Source organism: Lithobates pipiens, unplaced genomic scaffold (assembly GCF_037356315.1).
Source record: "Lithobates pipiens isolate NorthernLeopardFrog02 unplaced genomic scaffold, aLitPip1_a1.2 Scaffold_16, whole genome shotgun sequence".
Taxonomy (NCBI): Eukaryota; Metazoa; Chordata; class Amphibia; order Anura; family Ranidae; genus Lithobates; species Lithobates pipiens.
Window position 1 is genome coordinate 16,978,253 of NW_027507748.1, and position 23,491 is coordinate 17,001,743.

The window sequence follows — 23,491 nt, forward strand, 5'->3', positions numbered from 1 at the left end:
TCACAAATCTGAAAAGCGCGAATCATCTCTCACCAAACTTCTACTAACATGCGATAGACACGAGATCAGCAGAAGGAGCCCAAAGGGTGCCGGACGTGGTACTGAACTTCCTTTTTCTAGTCCCGCCATACACGGCTTACGTCCCCGCGTTCTTGGCAACCGCTAAATCAGACAACTTGGTCCGACCATGTGTATGCAACAGTTTCGGACACAATCCGTCGGACTAAATCCGACGGACAAAATCTGATGAATTTGGTTGGCAGAATCTCCGACCATGTGTACAGGAGCTTAGATACCAGGACACTGTTCATCCCTGCTGCAGTATGTGACTCCTCATCTGCAGTTCTAATCGGGTGGCCACCCTGGAGGATGGGAGGGATCTTTTGAAATGTCTTTTTGAAAGTGGTCACAAAGTGTCAAAGAAATAATTGCAATGGTGTCAGGAAACGGTTGCATATCTTGGTTGTGTACTCTAAAAAGGAGAAAGGAAAGTCAATCACAAAATAGCTATGGTTCTTGTGGGTCTGCCCCACCCACTTACTAAGAAAGACATGCTTACCTTTCTTGGTATGATTGGTTACTGCCGCCAAAGAAAACCTGACTGTTCCTACTATGACAATCTCCTGAGACAAGCCACATGTTCAGACATGCCAGACTGTATAAAATGGTCAGATGAAATGTGCAATGTTTTTGTTTATTTGAAAAATGCTATGGTAACGGCTCCAGGGCTCTGCCTCCCTAACTAAGGAAAGATGTTTCATTTGTTTGCAAGGGAAAATTGTAAGACGTTGTCAGGTGTCCTCGCTCAGGAGGATGGCGGCAAGTTGCGCCCTATTGTGTTTTTTTTTTCTCAAAGATGGTTCTGGTGCAGGTTCAGGGCATGCCTGTGTGTCTCAGAGCTCTCGTGTCCTGTGAGATAATGGTTCAGGTGACCACTTCTTTCACTCTGGGGCACGACACCACACTTCACACCACCCACAATGTATCAATCCTGTTGAAAAATGTACATACACAGCACATGTCTGCTCAAAGGTTGAGCGGCTATGAGGTGATCTTGCTGTCTAATCCAAAATTGCACATCAAATATGCTTCTCCCACTGCAGGACTAGCACCAATCTTACATGCCCTTTTAGGATTAAAATGAGAACAGGATGAGGTTGTGCCACAACATGATTGCATAAACCTCATTCACCAAGACACATCACCCAGGTCTGATTTATCTTTCACAGCACTGAGATAGCCAGGGGAATGCTCTGGCTGATTTAGCTGCTAAACAAGCTGCTATTTCACAAAATGCACAGATCCAAATGCCAATTCTAGCCCCAGAATTGCCCTTTTTTGACCAGGTTCTTTCAGATATGCAGGGATATGCAGAAGAAGCTGATCTCAGTTTTGCTAATCTAGTTTCGTTTCTCATATTACTGTTATCTTATTTAGTTGTTTTGTTTCTTGGAAAGCACATGATTTTGAGAAATCACTAGTTTCACTTTTGTCATAGGCTGTACTTGTATATGATTGGATAATCTGTATGACATGTTCAAAGGGTAGTACTTTCTGAAAGCCCCCTTTAAATATTCACACCAAATAATAAAGATTAGATTTGCTCGGAGAGACTTTGTTGTTTTGTGTCACTGTCTCAATGGGCTAATCTCACAGGCCTGTGGGGATTGAAAATCACACTTTAACAGACATCGAAGGGTTAAAAAAACACCTCTAGACCACCTACATTCCCTTCAGACATCCCTCTCTTTTGTATGTAAAAACTCGGTGGGACGCCAGTAAGTGATACACAGATTGCCCAGCTGGTTCCAGAGAGCTACACAGTGGCTTACACTGTGAATGTGCAGTACCCCCGGGGGGGGGGGGGGGTAAGGTCATCTGGTGAGTGAAAATCTACCATCAGCATGGATAATCTCACTGGCACTACTGTCACTTAAAGGATCAACAACACTATTCTGATCAGGCACTGGGCACTGTTTTTGAGCACAAGTCACTTTATTATTCAATCAATGGACTAATTCTACCATTCATTTATTGTTCATCAATCGAATTCCACTATTTATCTATTGTTTATTAATCTAATATTTTTTATTATTTTAATACTGTTTTATTTCCTGCTAATGACTGTATGGTATGCAGCAAGCATTTGCAGCAGAGGGTCAAACACACATGTCAATCAGAACATAATAGGACTCATCATCATTGTACTATATGTTAATTGGAGGTTTTATAACCTCACTCGCATCAACACACCTCTGACACTTTGATTAATACAGAGGGTGTAACACACTTCAGCACGTAATTTACTTTTGGTTTCATTTTTATACCTATACTTTATTAAGACTGCATTGCATTTGGCAGAGTGCCTAGCATTTCAAACACTCCCCTTTTTCTACTGTAACCCCACAACAGGCAAAGGGTGTAACACAGTAGCACTTAAATTAGCACTTTATTTTATTCACTTTAATTAGGATCCTGGTATGGGATTCTGCTGCAGGTGCCCACCACCTGGCCTCCATTCATTTAATACAAATTTCACTACCTGGTCTTCATTTGTTTATTATTAATTATAACAAATTAGAGAATTAGCTCCACATCTACACCTTCCCATTTATTTTCTTTGTTCCGCCTTGGTGGTAGTAATACGTAGAGGCAGAAATTCCTCCTTTGACCATCAAACATTTTCTATACATTTTCTATACACCTCCGGTATCATATACTCCGTGGCGCAGTATCACACATTTCTCCACTCAGAACAGGCCTCGCCATGGTCGACCAAAGAAGTTGAGGTCATGTGCTCAGCGTCATATCCAGAGGTTGTCTTTGGGAAATAGACGTATGAGTGCTGCCAGCATTGCTGCAGAGGTTAAAGCGGTGGGGGTCAGCCTGTCAGTGCTCAGACCATATGCCGCACACTGCATCAAATCGGTCTGCATGGCTGTCATCCCAGATGGAAGCATCTTCTAAAGATGATGCACAAGAAAGTCAGCAAACAGTTTGCTGAAGGCAATCAGACTAAGGACATGGATTACTGGAACCATGTCCTGTGATCTGATGAGACCACGATGAACTTATTTGGTTCAGATGGTGTCAAGCGTGTGTGGCGGCAACCAGGTGAGGAGTACAAAGACAAGTGTGTCTTGTCTACAGTCAAGCATGGTGGTGGAAGTGTCATGGTCTGGGGCTGCATGAGTGCTGCCGGCACTGGGGAGCTACAGTTCATTGAGGGAATCATGAATGCCAACATGTACTTTGACATACTGAAGCAGAGCATGTCCCCCTCCCTTCAGAGACTGGGCCGCAGGGCAGTATTCCAACATGATAACGACCCCAAACACCTCCAAGATGACCATTGCCTTGTTAAAGAAGCGGAAGGTAAAGGTGATGGACTGGCCAAGCATGTCTCCAGACCTAAACACTATTGAGCATCTGTGGGGCATCCTCAAATGGAAGGTGAATGAGCGCAAGGTCTCCAACATCCACCAGCTCTGTGATGTCATCATGGAGGAGGGGAAGAGGAATCCAGTGACAACCTGTGAAGCTCTGGTGAATTCCATGCCCAAGAGGGTTAAGGCAGTGCTGAAAAATAATGGTGGGCACACAAAATATTCACACTTTTTGGACCAATTTGGACATTTTCACTTAGGGGTGTACTCACTTTTGTTGCCAGTGGTTTAGACATTAATGGCTGTGTGTTGAGTTATTTTGAGGGGACGGCAAATTTACACTGTTATAAAAGCTGTACACTCACTACTTTACATTGTAGACAAGTGTCATTTCTTCAGTGTTGTCACATGAAAAGATAGAATAAAATATTTTACAAAAATGTGAGGGGTGTACTCACTTCTGTGAGATACTGTGTATGTATATATATATATATATATATATATATATATATATATATATATATATATATATATATTGTGACATTGGGGTGTTTAGCTCAAGTGGTTAGAGGCATTTTTCAGTCCACATCAGGCAGGCGTTTATAGTTAAGGGCCTGGTAGCCCACGTTTATTAAAAGGAAAAACAAAATAGTCCATCCAGGAATCCCACGCAGGGGTCCAATCTTAAATTAAATACACACAATCCAAATGAAAAATGCTAGCCCACCTGGCTACTCTTCAGCCGTAGTGCTGCTATAAGTACTTGCCCCTCAAACGAGCTGCTTGGATACACACAGTCTTAGGCTCCTTGGACGCACACAGCTTCAACCCTTCAACGCACACAGCTTTGGGCTCTTTGGACGCACACAGCTTCAACCCTTCAACGCACACAGCTTTGGGCTCTTTGGACGCACACAGCTTTGGGCTCTTTGGACATGCACAGCAGCAAGCTACTCCACCATCCTCCATCCTTCACACTCCATTCCCAACAGCCCTTCATTATATGGCCTGTGTGCAGCTGGGCACACACCCTGCTCATTATCATCAAGACCTGGACACAGGGCTGGAGATATGCAAACTCTGTCTCTTTTTCCTCCGATTTCATAAGGACAGAGCCTCGCTCTGTCACATATCCCCCCCCCTTTGTTTCGATCCGGAGGGAGGAACACCAGCACCCATCATGATGGTTGGGACACCTCTGTGCTGGCTGTCAGCCACGTAGGCCCAACCTTTTTCCTGGGTGTGCTACCAGGCACGCCTTACCCTGGATCGCAACGGGGTCCTACAGTTCTGTATCCTCAGCCTACCCCCTCTGTCCTTGGGGTTCCTGAGCTCCCATTTATTTTCTGGTGGCCCACCGCCTTTCCTGCTACTTCCTTTAAACTCAGTTTCCAGATTCTCTAGGGAACCTGCTTCAGACACTACACCTGATGAGGAACTACCTTTTCCCTCACTGGTACCTGTGTTCCCCATCACAACAGGTCTCTTGGGTTTACCAACTCCTTTGCCTTTACCCTTGACCACCAACTCCCCAGAGCTTAACGTCTGTGTATCACGCTCATTTTCCAAGAAATTATTCATGTTCATATCAAGGCCATTATTTAAACTAACATTCAGGAATACACCACCATTTCTCCAATTACCAATACCATCAGTTCTTTCTTGCTCGGGATTTGTTAGGACCAGGCCCAAGGAGGGACAACACACAGGTGAGCAGCTATCCCCTATGGTATCTTCACAAGGCTTCACTTCACCTGTTGTCCAAATCTCTGTGGGCAATTGTCCTAACAATTGACATTGAACGCATGACCTATTTTCACCAGTACCAATCTGCCAGCTCACACTTTTCCATGTCACCATTTTTTATTCCTCTCCATACTATATTTGAGAGTGTCTCCGGGTACCCAAACTTGTACCTCTTTGCAGGTGATAGACAGAATCTCTGCTTCTGCCGTGTCCATATCTGGCCCTTCCTTCTTACGAGGTCTAGCGGGTGACGCAGTATCCACACCATTTACTGAACCCTGCTCAGCCGCACCTCGGACTGCACTAGCAGACATGTCTATCACTGCATCAGGCGGAGAGACCTCCGATGTCTCCAGCAGCCCCCTAGAGCGCCTTCCGTACTGAACCGTATCCGGAAGCATTCTCACAGGGAACTGTGACATCACTTTCCAGACTATTAAGCACCATACCACCCAGTTCCACTGGTGATTAATGTTACCCAGCACAGCTTGCATTACCTGGCTCCACCCTTTGGTACCATGCAGCATTACCACATCTGACTGTAACAGAGGCACCCAGGTGTACAAGGAATGTGCTTTCATCAGTTCAAACAGTTCTACTAGCATATCTGTAAATTCTACACACTCCACATCAATATGCAAAACATTTTTGGGGACCTTTCCCTTATCAGAGACATAGAGGGGCTCATTCACTGCAGTGTGAGGGGCCACGACATTTAAGGGGGCCTCCACCTCACTGGAGGTATCCATCACAGCCTGATGCGCCTCTGGAACACTGTTAGATGCATGTCTCCCACTCATCCCCTCTAACTCACCAATAAGCCTCTGCAAGTCAAAATTTATTACTGTGTCACCTTGACACTTGACATTTAGCGGCTGGGTTGTGAGCACCACATCTGCCATGCATGCGCCCTGATCTGGTCCTTCCGACTGCAGGGAAACATCCCTTGCAATGACCAACGCACCCTCAACCATCGGTCACTCTGCAATCTCCCTGTCTGGCATAGCAGTTGTTGTATTCACACCCCTGTCACTCAACATAGCCTTGTCTAACATGGCTAGTAATTGTTTGGCCAAACTGTCCCAATCCATTGTGCTTCCATAATGAGGGCTCAGCAGTACCTCATCTGCTTTAGGAGGCACCTGGGATTCTGCAGCACAATCAGTACCTTTGTCAGTTCTATATAAATCGCATTGTGACAACATGCTTTTACTCTTTGCTAATGCTTCATCAAACAAGGCAGGGTGCAACACACCATCACCACCTTTCTTCTGGGGCGTAAGCACACTCAGCTGTGTACCTTCAGCTTTGGCCAGTGGACTTAACCCTTTACCAACTGGGTTACACATATGGTAGACAGACTGCTCACACAAACTATCACTGCATGGTGTAGACCCAGTCTGTTCCACCAGAGCAAGTTCAGTGCTGTCCTGGAAAATCTCTGGCTCAAACGCATGGAGAGCCCCTGAGACTTCCATGGACAACACTGTGGCTCTGCGTCTGGTTGCCAAGGGAGACATCACTCTTTCCTCATTACTTTTGAACAAATCAGATTTATCATCGGCAATACCTTTACCATCAGCATTCATAGACATAGCAGTATTATTAGCTTTAACAGGCTGTTTTTGGTCAGAACACTCAGCACCCCATGTACCGCTCAGCACACCACCCTTCCTCTCCAAAGGCATTATTTTGGCTATTAGGGCGGCTCCACAGTTGTCCTGGGAAACCACGTGCCTCACCACTGCGGGCTCCTGGTAGATTTCCCTGGGCATCTCTGTAGCACCAGTCACTAGGGAACATGGCATACAAACTGTATTGGTCACCCCTAGGTTACCACTTCCAGCACTCTGGTGGATTACACCAGGCACACACAGAGTCCAATCTTTTTGAGTTCTTAACCTTGCTGCAGGTTGAGCTTCAACCTGTGTCTCCCCACTACTCAGGGTAGCACACTGCAGCAAGTCCATTTTTACACCTTCTGCTGATCTCCCAGCTGGATATACTCCCACTTCACTGGGATCAGTCCCACAAACTGCAACAGTCTTACCATAATCTGTAGCAGGTAACTCTGGCTTCATTTGAGTACGTTGTCTCTCCTTTATCACGCTTTTACTGGTCAACTCTCCCTGGTGGCCATGGAATGAAACTGCAGCAGCCACTTCTGACTCCTTAGCACCCCCTGCAAGCACAACAGGTACTTCCTCACTGTTGCCGGAGGTGACTGACAACATGTTTGCCCAAAAATCTGGGCGTGCGGACAAAGACTTCTGCCCAGTAACCACATCTCCAGGCATGTTCCATAACCTGGGACAAGAAAAAATACCATGCTTCAGTTGACCACATTCCAGGCATGGTACATTTCTGCACATATCTTTAGTGGGACGCCGCTCCACATCTCCACTGTAGCTTCTCCTTCCGGTTAACACCCCATCTCTTGTTGCCAAGGGAGATGTCACTCTTCCAGCTGTACTTTGACTCTCCCAAATGCAGCGATTTTGCACTTCTTGAAGCATTGTTGCTTTCACCTTGCCACAATCCTCTGCAGGCCATACTTTTCTCACGTGGTCGTCTGCAGCCTTCACATTACCATGGTTGCTACGGGCAACCACATACTTATTGAACTTCTGATCCACCTTTTGGGCACTCCTGGGACTCAAATCAGGTTTCCTAAACATTTTTGCAGACCTTTGTCCGGCCGTGTCACTTTGTATTGGAGACAGAGACAATGGGCATGTGGCGAGAACATGACCCCACTCTCTGCACCGCAAACAGCGCTCTTGTTTCAGAGCCTTAACAGGGCTTCCCCAATTGCATCCTCTTTCAAAATTAGGCTTCTGCACATTGATAGCTGGCCTGCTTGCACCAGCGTTGTCAGGGGCAACAATATGCACGTCCCCTTTAACTGGGGTTGGTGTAGCAAAAAACTGTCTGCAATACTCTCCAGCAGGCTCAAACCCTTGCTTCATCTTTGCAGTCTCTCCAGCAGACTTTTGCGCCTTCCAGCAAAAAAATTTAACGCTGTCACTTTAAAGCAAGTTGCTTTTCTCTTCGTGCAAGCTCTCCTCAGCTGCACACACAGATTGTGCTGTCTCATGCACACAAACACAGTTCATAGCAAAAAATAAAATAAAAATTTGACTTTTCATTCACAGGTACACCACCTGCAACACGCAATGGCTTTTGCCTGGCTGCACTTCCACAGCTAGCAGTAGTTCCTGATGCGACTTACTGTAGAGCAAGGACCCGGATTCCACCGTCTTGTGCCCGCATTCTCCACCACTTGTGACATTGGGGTGTTTAGCTCAAGTGGTTAGAGGCATTTTTCAGTCCACATCAGGCAGGCGTTTATAGTTAAGGGCCTGGTAGCCCACGTTTATTAAAAGGAAAAACAAAATAGTCCATCCAGGAATCCCACGCAGGGGTCCAATCTTAAATTAAATACACACAATCCAAATGAAAAATGCTAGCCCACCTGGCTACTCTTCAGCCGTAGTGCTGCTATAAGTACTTGCCCCTTAAATGAGCTGCTTGGATACACACAGTCTTAGGCTCCTTGGACGCACACAGCTTCAACCCTTCAACGCACACAGCTTTGGGCTCTTTGGACGCACACAGCTTCAACCCTTCAACGCACACAGCTTTGGGCTCTTTGGACGCACACAGCTTCAACCCTTCAACACACACAGCTTTGGGCTCTTTGGACATGCACAGCAGCAAGCTACTCCACCATCCTCCATCCTTCACACTCCATTCCCAACAGCCCTTCATTATATGGCCTGTGTGCAGCTGGGCACACACCCTGCTCGTTATCATCAAGACCTGGACACAGGGCTGGAGATATGCAAACTCTGTTTCTTTTTCCTCCGATTTCATAAGGACAGAGCCTCGCTCTGTCACAATATATATATATATATATATATATATATATATATATATATATATACACACACACACACACACACACACACATATACACTGTAGGTCAATGTGCATCAGGTAGGTCAGTGTAATGGTCAGTGTGGATCAGTGTAATGGTCAGTGTATGTCAGGTAGGTCAGTTTAATGGTATGTGTGTCAGGCAGGTCAGTATGGGGTATGGGTCAGTTTGTGTCAGGTAGGTCAGTGTAATGGCCAGTGTATCAGGTAGGTCAGTGTGGGTCTGGTAGGTTAGTGTGTGTCAGGTAGGTCAGTATAATGGTTGTGTGGGTCAGTGTAATGGTCAGTGTGGGTCAGTGTAATGGTCAGGTAGGTCAGTGTGGGTCAAGAAGGTCAGTTTTTAGTGGCCAGACAGCAGTGTAATGGTCAGTGTGTGTCAGGTAGGTCAGTGTAATGGTCAGGTAGGTCAGTGTAATGGTCAGTGTGGGCCAGGCAGGTCAGTGTGCATCAGTGTAATGGTCAGTGTGGGTCAGGCAGGTCAGTGTAACGGTTAGATAGGTCAGTGTGGGTCAGGTAGGTCAGTGTGTGTCAGGTAGGTCAGTGTAATGGTCAGGTAGGGCAGTGTGTGTCAGGTAGGTCAGTGTAATGGTAAGGTAGGTCAGTGTGGGTCAGGTAGGTCAGTGTGGGTCTGTGTAATGGTAAGGTAGGTCAGTGTAATTGTCAGGTAGGTCAGTGTAATGGTCAGTGTGGGTCAGGTAGGTCAGTTTAATGGTATGTGTGTCAGGCAGGTCAGTATGGGGTATGGGTCAGTTTGTGTCAGGTAGGTCAGTGTAATGGCCAGTGTGTCAGGTAGGTCAGTGTGTGTCAGGTAGGTCAGTGTGGGTCTGGTAGGTTAGTGTGTGTCAGGTAGGTCAGTATAATGGTTGTGTGGGTCAGTGTAATGGTCAGTGTGGGTCAGTGTAATGGTCAGGTAGGTCAGTGTGGGTCAGGAAGGTCAGTTTTTAGTGGCCAGACAGCAGTGTAATGGTCAGTGTGTGTCAGGTAGGTCAGTGTAATGGTCAGGTAGGTCAGTGTAATGGTCAGTGTGGCCCAGGCAGGTCAGTGTGCATCAGTGTAATGGTCAGTGTGGGTCAGGCAGGTCAGTGTAACGGTTAGATAGGTCAGTGTGGGTCAGGTAGGTCAGTGTGTGTCAGGTAGGTCAGTGTAATGGTCAGGTAGGGCAGTGTGTGTCAGGTAGGTCAGTGTAATGGTAAGGTAGGTCAGTGTGGGTCAGGTAGGTCAGTATGGGTCTGTGTAATGGTAAGGTAGGTCAGTGTAATTGTCAGGTAGGTCAGTGTAATGGTCAGTGTGGGTCAGGTAGGTCAGTTTAATGGTATGTGTGTCAGGCAGGTCAGTATGGGGTATGGGTCAGTTTGTGTCAGGTAGGTCAGTGTAATGGCCAGTGTGTCAGGTAGGTCAGTGTGTGTCAGGTAGGTCAGTGTGGGTCTGGTAGGTTAGTGTGTGTCAGGTAGGTCAGTATAATGGTTGTGTGGGTCAGTGTAATGGTCAGTGTGGGATCAGTGTAATGGTCAGGTAGGTCAGTGTGGGTCAGGAAGGTCAGTTTTTAGTGGCCAGACAGCAGTGTAATGGTCAGTGTGTGTCAGGTAGGTCAGTGTAATGGTCAGGTAGGTCAGTGTAATGGTCAGTGTGGCCCAGGCAGGTCAGTGTGCATCAGTGTAATGGTCAGTGTGGGTCAGGCAGGTCAGTGTAACGGTTAGATAGGTCAGTGTGGGTCAGTGTGTGTCAGGTAGGTCAGTGTAATGGTCAGGTAGGGCAGTGTGTGTTAGGTAGGTCAGTGTAATGGTTAGGTAGGTCAGTGTGGGTCAGGTAGGTCAGTGTGGGTCTGTGTAATGGTAAGGTAGGTCAGTGTAATTGTCAGGTAGGTCAGTGTAATGGTCAGTGTGGGTCAGGTAGGTCAGTGTGTGTCAGGTAGGTCAGTGTGGGTCAGGTAGGTCAGTGTAATGGTCAGGCAGGTCAGTGAAATGGTAAGATAAGGTCATTGTAATGCTCAGGTAGGTCAGTGTGGGCCAGTGTAATTGTCAGGTAGGTAAGTGTAATGGTCAGTGTGGGTCAGGTAGGTCAGTGTGGGTCAGGTAGGTCAGTGTGGGTCAGGCAGGTCAGTGAATTGGTAAGGTAGGTCATTGTGTGTCAGTGTAATGCTCAGGTAGGTCAGTGTGGACCAGTGTAATTGTCAGGTAGGTAAGTGTAATGGTCAGTGTGGGTCAGGTAGGTCAGTGTGGGTCAGGTAGGTCAGTGTGGGTCAGGCAGGTCAGTGAATTGGTAAGGTAGGTCATTGTGTGTCAGTGTAATGCTCAGGTAGGTCAGTGTGGACCAGTGTAATTGTCAGGTAGGTAAGTGTAATGGTCAGTGTGTGTCAGGTAGGTCAGTTTTTAGTGGCCATGCAGCAACCAGCAAGTGAGCTTACCCCCCGATGTGGGGCTCTGACTTTGGGCTGAAGCTCCTGTTTTTTTTCTCACCCAGCATTGCCCCTACTAGACTGTCCAGATCTATCTGAAGAGTTGGTTTTGGGCCAAAGTGAAGAGGGTGTGGGGGATGTAGGTAGTCCTCACATTCCGGAACCTCAACTAGAAAATATACACCTGAAACCTGATTTCCAAGAGGATGCTGAGGCTTGTAGTTTTTGCGGTCCAAACGTGGGCAACTTTCAGGAAAATACATTGATTATGTTGTCTGACCTTTTTCCATGTTTGTTTTATCGTTCATGTTATTTTCTGTGTTGCGATGCCAAGGACAGCCTCTGTCAAAGAGGGAGAAGTGTGCTGGTGCAGTCTGATGTCTCCACTGCAATTGGCACAACCGCAGCGGCATTGCAGAGGAAGACAAAGTCATGAGGACCATGGTTCCTCTATGGATAAAAATACACTCTATATTATGCAGCACTGATCTGCTCGCTTTTACCAACAAAACATTTAATAAAACAGAGGGTATTGTGCACACATGAAATGTATAAAATACATCAATGTAAACCACTTCTATGTAAAGTGTCCTTACAATAAGGCAGCCTCTTATATGTGCTTAATAGCAAACACCATAAAGTGCTATTGTGCAGTGCAAAGGAAATCTTTAAAAAACAAATAGTGATAGTAATTTTCAAAAAAGTGCTTGAGTGATCCACCAACACCACGCCAGAGAAATCACCAACTGCACATGACCACCCACTACACCCAATTCATATAATGCCAGTTATGAACAGGGGATCCACCACCCACAGTGACTCCGGGACCTCCACCACTCTTCTCATCAAGATTAAGGTATAATCACAGATGAAACATATAAGAGGCGTATGGAAAACAAGGAAGATTTGCCACAGTGTAAAACCAGTAACTTTCATTAAAGTTAAAAAACAACTGATCCTACTCACATTGGATAGTTCTATGCCTTGCACCAAGGAAAAATCACATTTTAAAAGTGCTCAATGTCGCTTAAGGTATAGTCCAGCATTTCCTTAATTCATACCAATAGCTAACAGTCTCTTCCTGCTTGATCCCGGGTGTAAAAATATGTCACTTTCTGGGAGTACTGTGCGTGATGACGTCACTTCCGGTTACACTGAAACTTGTAGTGGATTACATTTAAATTTTTTATATATGTATGCACAAAACCCAGTTTGAATTGTTTTGTTGGTAAAAGCAGAAGCTAGCAGATCAGTGCTGCATAATATGGAGAATAGTTTTAGTAATACCTATTAAGGGGTTGGTATACAGCTGTAGAGATGGACGAACTTTTGATGGGGCGTTTCGCGAACGCGGCCGGAAGTTCGCAAACTGCAAAGTTCACGGCGGGGCCCCATTGACTTCAATGGCAGGCGAACTTTGAAAACCTACAGGTCATATTTCCAGCCACAAAATAATTACTAGCTGTGCACACATAGTCCCACCGCATGGACACTGACATAACACATGTATGAAGTGATTCTGGGATCGACAACTACAAGCATTCTTTTTTTATTTGTGAAATTTTGACAATTCAGGACTCAGGAGCGCATGAAGGCAATGGAGGAGAGCAAAGGTCAGGGTAGGCTATGAAGAAGGTGCAGAAGATGATCACCAGCACCGTGATATAGAGCACTGACACCAGCACCGTGATAGATTGCACTGACACCAGCACCGTCATAGAGTGCACTGACACCAGCACAGTGATATAGAGCACTGACACCAGCACCGTGATATAGAGCACTGACACCAGCACCGTGATATAGAGCACTGACACCAGCACCATGATAGAGTCCACTGACACCAGCACTGTGATATAGAACACTGACACCAGCACCGTGATATAGAGCACTGACACCAGCACCTTGATATAGAGCACTGACACCAGCACCATGATATAGAACACTGACACCAGCACTGTGATATAGAACACCGACACCAGTACCGTGATAGAGTGCACTGACACCACACCAGCACGAGATAGAGAGAGAGCACTGACACCAGCACCGAGATAGAGAACACTGACAGCAGCACTGATACCAGCAACTCGTTGCTGGGCACCAAAAATATGACACCGCTCAACCTCTTCAAACAGGAGGGTACGGGCATATAGTACGATGTGCTTTTTTTGTACAAGGAAGTGAGCCAAATTTAGAAAAAAGGTCAGTGTGCTCGATTAAATAAATTGTTTATAGAGATATACATGGTCTACTGGTCACATGTGTTGAATTCCTCCGAGATCCATGCCTCATTCATTTTTATAAATGTGAGGTAGTCAACACTGTCGTGAGCTAGGCGAGTGTGCTTATCAGTCACGATCCCCCCTGCTGCGCTGAACGTCCTTTCCGACAGGACAATGGACGAGGGGCAAGCCAACAGTTCCATTGAAAATTGGGCAAACTCTGGCCAAAGGTCAAGCCTGCCCACCCAGTAGTCCAGGGGTTCATCACTCCTCAGAGCATCCACATCGACCGTTAACCCGATGTAGTCGGACACCTGATGGTCTAGGCGTTCCCTGATGCTGGATCCTGATGACACCTGTCGATGGGTCGGCTGAAAGAATGACCTCATATCCGAAGTCACCAACACATCTTCAAACCACCCTCTTCTTGCAGGCGCTGTTGGATTGGTACCCGCAACTCTTTCTCTGGGAGTGGGAATTGCTCCTCTGCCAGCAAAAGCAGAATGCAGCATTTCTCAAAGCAAGGTCTGGAAGTGCTCCATTCTGACAGCCCTCTGTGAGGGTGGTAACATTTTTGCCATTTTGTGTTTGTACCGGGGGTCTAAGTACGTTGCCACCCAGTACTGGTCCTTGACCCTTATGCTTTTTATACGGGGGTCCCTGTTAAAACACTGGAGCATGAAGGCCCCCATTTGCACTAAACCGGAAGTGGTGTGGTGGCCTGGCTCCTGCTCATCATCCAGGATAATGTCATCCTCCTTGTTCTCCTCCCCCCATCCAGGCACAACAACAGGGATCCCAGAAAGGTTTAAAGCATGCTCTTCTTGCTCCTCCTCATCCACCCCGGCACCATCCTCCTCTGACTCCTCTTCAGACTCCTGTTGTTGACTTGTCTCAGATAGAGTAGCCCCCCCCGGGAATTCATCCAGCATTGCGACTTCCTCATCTTCCCGCTCCTGCTCCTCCACGGCTTGATCAATGACACGACGCAAGGCACGCTTCATAAAGAAGGCATAAGGTACCATGTCACTGATGGCAGAATGGCTGCGACTGACCAGTTTGGTGATCTCATCAAAAGGCGGCAGAAGTCTGCATGCGTCGCGCATGAGCAGCCACTAGCGCGGTGAAAAAAAACCCAGCTCCCCAGAACCTGTTCTGCCGCAGAGTTCATACAGGTAGATGTTAACTGCACGTTTCTGCTGGAGCAGCCTATCAAGCATATAGAAGGTTGAGTTCCATCGCGTCGGGCAATCACAAATAAGATGTCTGACCGGCAGATTGTGTCGCCGCTGAATGTCAGCAAGGCGAGCCATGGCCGTGTAAGATCTTCTGAAATGGGCCGAGATTTTCCTTGCCTGCCGCAAGATGTCATGGACCCCAGGGTATTTTACAACGAATCGCTGCACAACCAAGTTTAAGACGTGTTCCATGCATGGCACGTACGTAATTTTACCCTTTTTCAATGTGCTAAGCAGATTGGCACCGTTGTCACACACCACTTTCCCAACTGTCAAAATGAGCGGTGTTAGTCACTGGTCTGCCTGTGAACGCAAAGCTGAAAGGAGTGGCGGGCCAGTGTGGCTCTTGGCTTCCAGGCACAACAGACGCAGCGCGGCATGGCAACGTCTCACCTGGCATGTCGAATAGTTTTTGGGGAGCTTGGGCTGCGCAGTGGAAGAGATGCTAGCAGCGGAAAAGGAGGAGTCAGCCGAGGAGGAGAGGGAGGAGGATGGAGTAGGGGGAGGAGAAGAAGAGCCAGGCCTGCATGCAATCCGTGGCGGTAAAACCAAATCTACACGGGTGCCATGGGTTACATGCTTGATGGCCGTCAGAAGGTTCACCCAGTGGGCAGTAAAAGTGATATACCTTCCCTGCCTGTGTTTGCTAGACCACGTGCCTGTGGTCAGATGTATCTTGGCACCGACACTGTGTTGCCCTTCTCTGAGAAATACTTCCTTCCTGGGACCTTCCATTGTGGTGTTCCAATGGCCACAAATTTTTGAAAGGCCTCCGAGTCCACCAGTTTATATGGCAGTAGTTGGCAGGCTATCAGTTCTGACAAGCCAGCCGTCAACCGTTGGGCAAGAGGCTTATTCTGCATCATCATTTTTTTACGCTCGAACATTTGGCCCACGGAAGCCTGCCTTTTTGCAGAAAAATGTGAGGATGGCGTGATGGAAGGTGGAGTGGAGGACAATTGTGAGGAGAGAGGAGAAGTAGAAGACGAGGCTGGATGGTGAGAGCCTGGAGAGTGGCTTTGTGTGTTCCGTTGCTCCCACTGGGCTCAGTGATGGAAGCTCATGTGCCTTCTTATTGCGGTCATCCCTAGCTGAGGGCTTACCACGACTTATGTGTTGACTGCAAAGATTGCAGATGGCAACACTATTGTCAGCAGCGGACACGTTAAAAAAAGCTCACACTGCGGAGTCATGTGCCGGCCTCCTGAGAGTGCCAGATGTAACCGTACATGGTTGATGCCTCGCTCCTGATACATTCACAGTCTGCTTTGTCCCTCCTGTGCAATCTAAGTTGCTCCTGCTTCTCCTCCCTATCTGCTGGTCCATATCTCCCTCTGAACTCCCCTCCTCTTTGGGCACCCACGTGACATCACTAGACACGTCATCATCGACGTCACCTTCCCCACCGCTATAATTAGAGATCTCGGAGTAGGCAGCAACAGCGGGGACCAACCTCCTCCTTGGGCTGATCTGGGTACTGTCGTCAGACTCCTGAGTGGCGGTTGTTGCTACCTTCTCTTCCTGATCCAATGCCAAGAGTGGCTGCGCATCGGAAATGTCTTGATATGGATCCAAAAATAACTCCTGTGACTCAAGCGGAAGGTATATGGTGGTGGTGGTAGTGTCTTTGGGGGTGCACATAGCAGAGAGTGAAGAAGAGGGTGCAGATCGAGAGGATGAGGAGGGCGCAGAAGAGTAAGACTGATTGAGCCACTCAACCAAGTCTGGTGCATCCTTTGACGTAATCGCACGCACCTTCTGCAATTTGCCACTTTGGCTCAAGCCTGTTGCTCCTGCCCTACCACCCCTGCGGAAGGGCCTGCCTCTTCCTGTCATTTTTTAATTGACCCTGTGACAAAAGTCTCTAGAGAAGTGCAGTATGTATGTGGAAGTAGGTATATAACACCCTGCTTCAATATGTTGTTTTTGGGGACCACTGGTCTATCACACCAGTTATAATACTTTTTTTTGGATTGCGTTTGTCACCCTTTGTAGTATCGCTGCAGAACCGCTCAGCAGCCACAATGCTGCACAGTGGAAACGCACTATACTATGCTTTCTATATGTGCAAGTATTTTATACATGTATTACACACCTATATACTGCACACCAAATAGTACACCTATACCAGTCCTTACAAGGACCTTTGTGGACCGAGTAGCTAGTGATGTGCAGACTGTACCTCAGTCCCTACACTGATAAAGGACTGCTACAGAATAGGGCAGTAATCTGCAACACAGCCCAGCACCCTATATATTGTACACCTATACCAGTCCTTACAAGGACCTTCGTGGATCTAGTAGCTAGTGATTTGCAGACTGTACCTCAGTCCCTACACTGATAAAGGACTGCTGCAGAATAGGGCAGCAGTCAGCAGTAGTGCACCAGCACCCTATATATTGTACACCTATACCAGTCCTTACAAGGACCTTTGTGGACCGAGTAGCTAGTGATGTGCAGACTGTACCTCAGTCCCTACACTGATAAAGGACTGCTACAGAATAGGGCAGTAATCTGCAACACAGCCCGGCACCCTATATATTGTACACCTATACCAGTCCTTACAAGGACCTTCGTGGATCTAGTAGCTAGTGATTTGCAGACTGTACCTCAGTCCCTACACTGATAAAGGACTGCTGCAGAATAGGGCAGCAGTCAGCAGTAGTGCACCAGCACCCTATATATTGTACACCTATACCAGTACTTACAGGGAACTTTGTGCATCTAGTAGCTAGTGATTTGCAGACTGTACCTCAGTCCCTACACTGATAAAGGACTGCTGCAGAATAGGGCAGTAATCTGCAACACAGCCCTGCACCAGCACCCTATATATTGTACACCTATACCAGTCCTTACAGGGACCTTTGTGGATCTAGTAGCTAGTGATTTGCAGACTGTACCTCAGTCCCTACACTGATAAAGGACTGCTGCAGAATAGGGCAGCAGTCAGCAGTAGTGCACCAGCACCCTATATATTGTACACCTATACCAGTCCTTACAAGGACCTTTGTGGACCAAGTAGCTAGTGATGTGCAGACTGTACCTCAGTCCCTACACTGATAAAGGACTGCTGCAGAATAGGGCAGCAGTCAAGTATAATATTCTTTCTATATTTGGAAGAAAGTATATTATACGTGTACAACCCTATATACTGTACACCTATACCAGTCCTTAAAAGGACCTTTGTGGACCTAATAGTAACAGCTAGTGATTAAACTGACTGTCCCTGCTGCACTGACAAAAGACAGGCTGCTGCAATCACAAGCACAGCAGTGCACTGAACCTTATATACTGTACACCTATACCAGTCCTTAAAAGGACCTTTGTGGACCTAATAGTAACAGCTAGTGATTAAACTGACTGTCCCTGCTGCACTGACAAAAGACAGGCTGCTGCAATCACAAGCACAGCAGTGCACTGAACCTTATATACTGTACACCTATACCAGTCCTTAAAAGGACCTATGTGGACCTAAAAGTAACAGCTGGTGATTAAACTGACTGTCCCTGCTGCACACAGCGTCCTGTCCCTCTATGCACTGACAAAAGACAGGCTGCTGCAATCACAAGCACAGCAGTGCACTCAACCTTATATACTGTACTACACCTATACCATACCAGTCCTTAAAAGGACTTTTGTGGACCTAATAGCTAGCGATTTGTGTCACTGTAGTCTCTCCCTGCTCCACACAGCAACCTCTCCCTATAATGACATAAGAAAGAATGTAAAATGGCCGCTAGATCAGGTCTATTTATAAGTTAGGGGGAATGTCCAATTGTCCATGTGCTGAAATGTCTCCATTGGCTGTCCTGTACCCCATGATGGATGTGTCATCATAGGTCAAAGTTCTTTCACACTGTAAACACATAAGTCCACCGGCGAACAGCGGCAATAGTCCGCTGAATGGGCGAATCGCGAACAGGCAAAATTCGCCACGAACTGACCGCCGGGCGAACAGTTCAGCCATCCCTATACAGCTGCTTTATCTGCACATAATATCCCAGCGCTGGTGATACTATTGTATATTTATATGGATTCTCTATGGTTTCCTGAATCAATTGAGCAGTGATCCGATTGGATGCTGGTTGCCCATGTGATTCTGGTGGCCATCTTGGGTGTAGCAGAGTCTATTTAAGACCCTGGCCCCTGGGTTTGGCACGCATTTGTGTTTGGGTAGTGTAGGGACAGGTTACCCATCTGCCAGGGACAGTATTAGCAGAGGTATGGTTCCAGACAAGCAGGGAAAGCTTAGGCAAACTCTTTGGACATCTTCCCATTTGTGCTGGATCATGGCTAGGCTGCATTCCACCCCTACAGATGCTGTCAGTTTGGCTGACACCTGCTCTACTATACACTGAGGGTTCCCAGTTGGGCCTCCTCCCGCCGGGTTTGTTGTGAACTGTTTTGCCTTTTCTTCAATACAAGTTTTACTATTTGCACCTAGACTGTGTGTGTTATTGCACCCACCCACATATGGACTCTTACCCAGTACACGGATCTCTGTAGAGGATATTACATATCCCGGAGCACAGTGACACCAGATCTTATAGACACAGGAGTCATCCTTCCTGGCGGGTGTCAGCTTCCAGCAGCCGCTGCCTGTGAGCAGCTGGAGTCTGGAGTCATGAGATTTAGTGAAGTTGTAGTGACAGTGATTTTCCAGTAATGTCCTATCCTCCCCTCTGCATACTTTGTACAGCTCCACAGTAACATCGTCGTGAGGACACTTCATATGACAGTCAGTGATTTCTGACCCGCTCTGTACATACACCGTTCCTGATGACACCGATATGATCATCATACACAGGAGACCTGGGAAGAGAAGACAGATCAGAAATGTGAGCAGAAATTTCAAAGTGTCCCCAAATTCAAACAGCAATTTATTGTGTAATGAGCAGAAGCAAGAAAAACAGGAGTCCCAGCGGAGAAGCGGAACACAAACACAACGATCATCCCAAAGCCTCATTAGCTCCAATTGTTTGTGTGTCCATTTCTAGGGATAAGCCGAACACCCCCCCAGTTCGGTTCGCACCAGAACTTTCGAACGGACCCCAAATTCATACGAACTTTAGAACCCCATTGAAGTCTATGGGACTCGAACGTTTGAAATTAAAAGTGCTAATTTAACGGCTAATATGCAAGATGCTGTCCTAAAAAGAGTTTGGGGACCTGGCTCCTGCCCCAGGGGACATGGGTCAATGCATAAAATGTTTTTAAAAATGGCCGTTTTGGCGGGAGCACTGATTTTAATGACGATTAAAGTGAAAAAAAAGTGAAATATTCCTTTAAATATGGTGCCTGGGTGGTGTCTGTAGTATGCCTGTGAAGTGCCACGTGTTTCCCGTGTTTAGAACAGTCCCTGCACAAAATGACATTAAACGGAAATAACATCATTTAAAACTGCTTGTGGTTTTTATGTTATATCTGGTTCCTGCAATATGGTTGAAAATCATTGAGAAAAATGGCATGGGTAGCCCTCCCTGCCTATTACCAGCCCCTTTGGGTCTTGTACGCATATTAAGGGGAACCCCGTACCCATATTAAAAAAAGGAAATGCCCTATATACTCAGAACAGCAGTATACAGGCGGTGCAAACAAGACAGGGACTGTGTAGGTTTGTTGTGTTAAGTTGAATCTGTTTGTAATTTTCAACTGGTACATTTTTAAAGTGTAGCTCCAGTCAAAAAAACTATTTTTAAGCTTTTTGAAAAACATAGGGAAGGGTTATCAGCCCTGTATAACTTGTTTTGTTGTCCATCTTTTTTCATCTCACTTGCTGTTGTCTCCTTCCATTTGCAAGTTGGAGATGTTTGTAAGTTGGATGTTTGAAAGTAGGGGCCTGCCCTATATGCCCTGCAGAAATGGCGGAACAAGGTGTTGGTGTTGCCACAACATTGTAAGCCCTCAAAGTGACTCTTGGTGGGCGCTGGAGCGCCCTGCTGTGAACGATTATATCAAGAATTGTAATTACATGCCATTGTTGAACAGTGGTAGAAAAATTGACCTTTGGTGGTTGTGGTGCTGGTGCCACAACACTATAAGTCCTCACAGTTACTCTGGGTGGGCACAGGAACGGGCCCTCCTATGAAAAATTATATCAAGAATTGTAATTACATGTCCCTGTTAAACAGGGGCAGAAAAATTGGGACTTAGGCACTGGTGCTGGTGCCACGACACTGCAACCTCTCCCATATACTCTAGTTTTATTGCAGGAATTAGCCCTGCTGCAAAGCATTGCATCAAAAATTGTAATTAAACGCCCCTGTTAAACAGGGGCAGAAAAATTGGGCCTTAGGCACTGGTGCTGGTGCCACCATACTGCAACCTCTCCCATATGCTCTAGTTTTAGTGCAGGAATTAGCCCTGCTGCAAAGCATTGCATCAAAAATTGTAATTAAACGCCCCTGTTAAACAGGGGCAGAAAAATTGGGCTAATGGCATCAACCAGAACCAGAAATGTTCTTCCAACATATCAGCGGAGGAGGAAGAGGATAGACAATCAACATAACAGGACAGTCACTCAGCATCAGCATAGGCAGTCTTGAAGGGATGTGATATTTCAAAAAAAATTATTCGGTTACATCAGCTTCAGGTGCTTGGTAGCTGTGGGTTATCCAAGACTGATTCATCTTGATGAAGGTCAGTCGATCAACTGATTCGGTGGACAGGCGCACCCTGTGATCGGTAACAAAGCCACCAGCAGCACTGAAGGTGCGTTCCGAAAGAACGCTGGATGCAGGACAGGCCAGTAGCTCAATTGCATACTGTGCAAGCTCTGGCCAGTGATCCATCCTCAAGACCCAGTAAGCCAGAGGATTTTCGGTGGGAAAGGTGTCCAAGTCTGACCTTGCCCCTAGGTATTCCTGCACCATGTAAATCAGACGCTGGCGATGGGTGCTGGAACCGATCATACCTTGGGGCTGCGGACTAAAAAATTGTCTGAAAGCATCAGTCAGACGGCCACCTTCTCCACCGCTCCTTCTGACCGATGCCTCAGCAACACGTTGTCCAGGACCAGGAGTTTGTAACCTCCCAGTCTCTGGGAACGTGTTGCACTGACCTTTCTGCAAGGCCTCCCGGAGATGTCTCATCCTCTGCTCCCTCTGCAATGGCAAGATAAGGTCAGCAACCTTACCCTTGTACCGTGGATCAAGGAGAGTGGCCAGCCAGTAATGGTCCCTCTCCTTGATCCGAAGAATACGAGGATCCTTCCGCAGGCTTTGCGGGATCAGGAAGGCCATGCAGCGTAGGTTAGCTGAGGCATTCGGTCCGGAGTCCTCTGGGTCACTAAGGACAACATGATCCGCAGCTACCTCCTCCCAGCCACATACAAGTCCACGGGTTTCTTGGGACTGTAAATCATCCCTACAAGACTGCTGCTGCTGCTGATGCTGAGTGCCAGCCTCCACCTCCATGCTGACACAATCATCCTCCTCTTCCTCCTCCTCATCCTCTTCCTGTGTGATGGGTGGCACAGCAGGAACACTGTCTGGATAAAGGGGGCCTTGAGAGGCAAGGAAGTCCTCCTCTTCCTGCCTCTGTTCTGCCTCAAGTGCCCTGTCCATTATTCCACGCAGCGTATGCTCCAAGAGGTGGACAAGAGGTACAGTGTCACTGATGCATGCACTGTCACTGCTCACCATCCTTGTGGCCTCCTCAAACTGACAGGACAGTGCATGCATCCCTGATCATGCCCCACTGGCGTGGTGAGAAAAAACAGAGCTCCCCTGACCCTGTCCTGGTGCCGTAGTCGCACAGGTACTCATTGATGGCCCTCTGCTGCGTGTGCAGCCGCTGCAGCATGGCCAACGTCCACCTGGTGGGCATGTCACATATAAGACGGTTCTTGGGCAGGTTCAACTCCTTTTGAAGCTCAGCCAGCCGAGCACAGGCATTAAATGATTGGCGGAAATGCACAAAGACTCTCCTGGCCTGCTTCAGGACATCCTGTAAGCCCGGGTACCTGCCCAAGAACCACTGCACCACCAGGTTAAGGACGTGAGCTACACAGGGCACATGGGTCAGTTGTCCCTGTCGGAGGGTGGAGAGGAGGTTGGTGCCATTGTCGCAAACCACCATTCCTGGCTTAAGCTGGCGTGGCGTCAACCACCTCTCGGCCTGCCCCTGCAGAGCTGACAAAACATCCGCCCCAGTGTGGCTCCTGTCCCCCAAACAAACCAGCGCAAGCACGGCATGGCATCGTTTTGCCTGCGTACTTGCGTAGCCCCTGGAACGCCTACGGAGCACTGCTGGTTCTGAGGACAGAGCACTGGAAGAGGCCATGGAGGAAGAAGAGGAGGGGGTGGAGGAGAGAGGTGTGTCACAACCAATAGTAGAATTTTGGAGGCGTGGTGGCGGAACAACCTCCAACACTACTGCACCTTGTCCTGCATCCTTCCCAGCTGCCAGAAGAGTGACCCAATGGGCCGTGAAAGATAGGCAACGTCCCTGTCCATGCCTGCTGGACCATGAGTCAGCGGTAATATGCACCTTACCGCTGACCGCCCTGTCCAGCGAGGCAAGGACATTGCCTTCCACATGCCGGTAGAGAGCCGGAATCGCCTTCCG

The 23,491-nt window shown here is 47.4% G+C and overlaps 1 protein-coding gene across 1 annotated transcript in view; it reads right to left on the reverse strand.

The window, feature by feature from the left end:
- The window catches only part of LOC143981639 (uncharacterized), a 195,647-nt gene that overhangs the window by 53,673 nt on the left and 118,483 nt on the right, over nucleotides 1–23,491 (reverse strand). Inside the window, exon 2 of the mRNA XM_077479629.1 lies at nucleotides 19,409–19,735. Within this exon, the coding sequence (XP_077335755.1) occupies nucleotides 19,409–19,735 (327 nt within the window). The remainder of the gene's footprint in view (nucleotides 1–19,408; nucleotides 19,736–23,491) is intronic.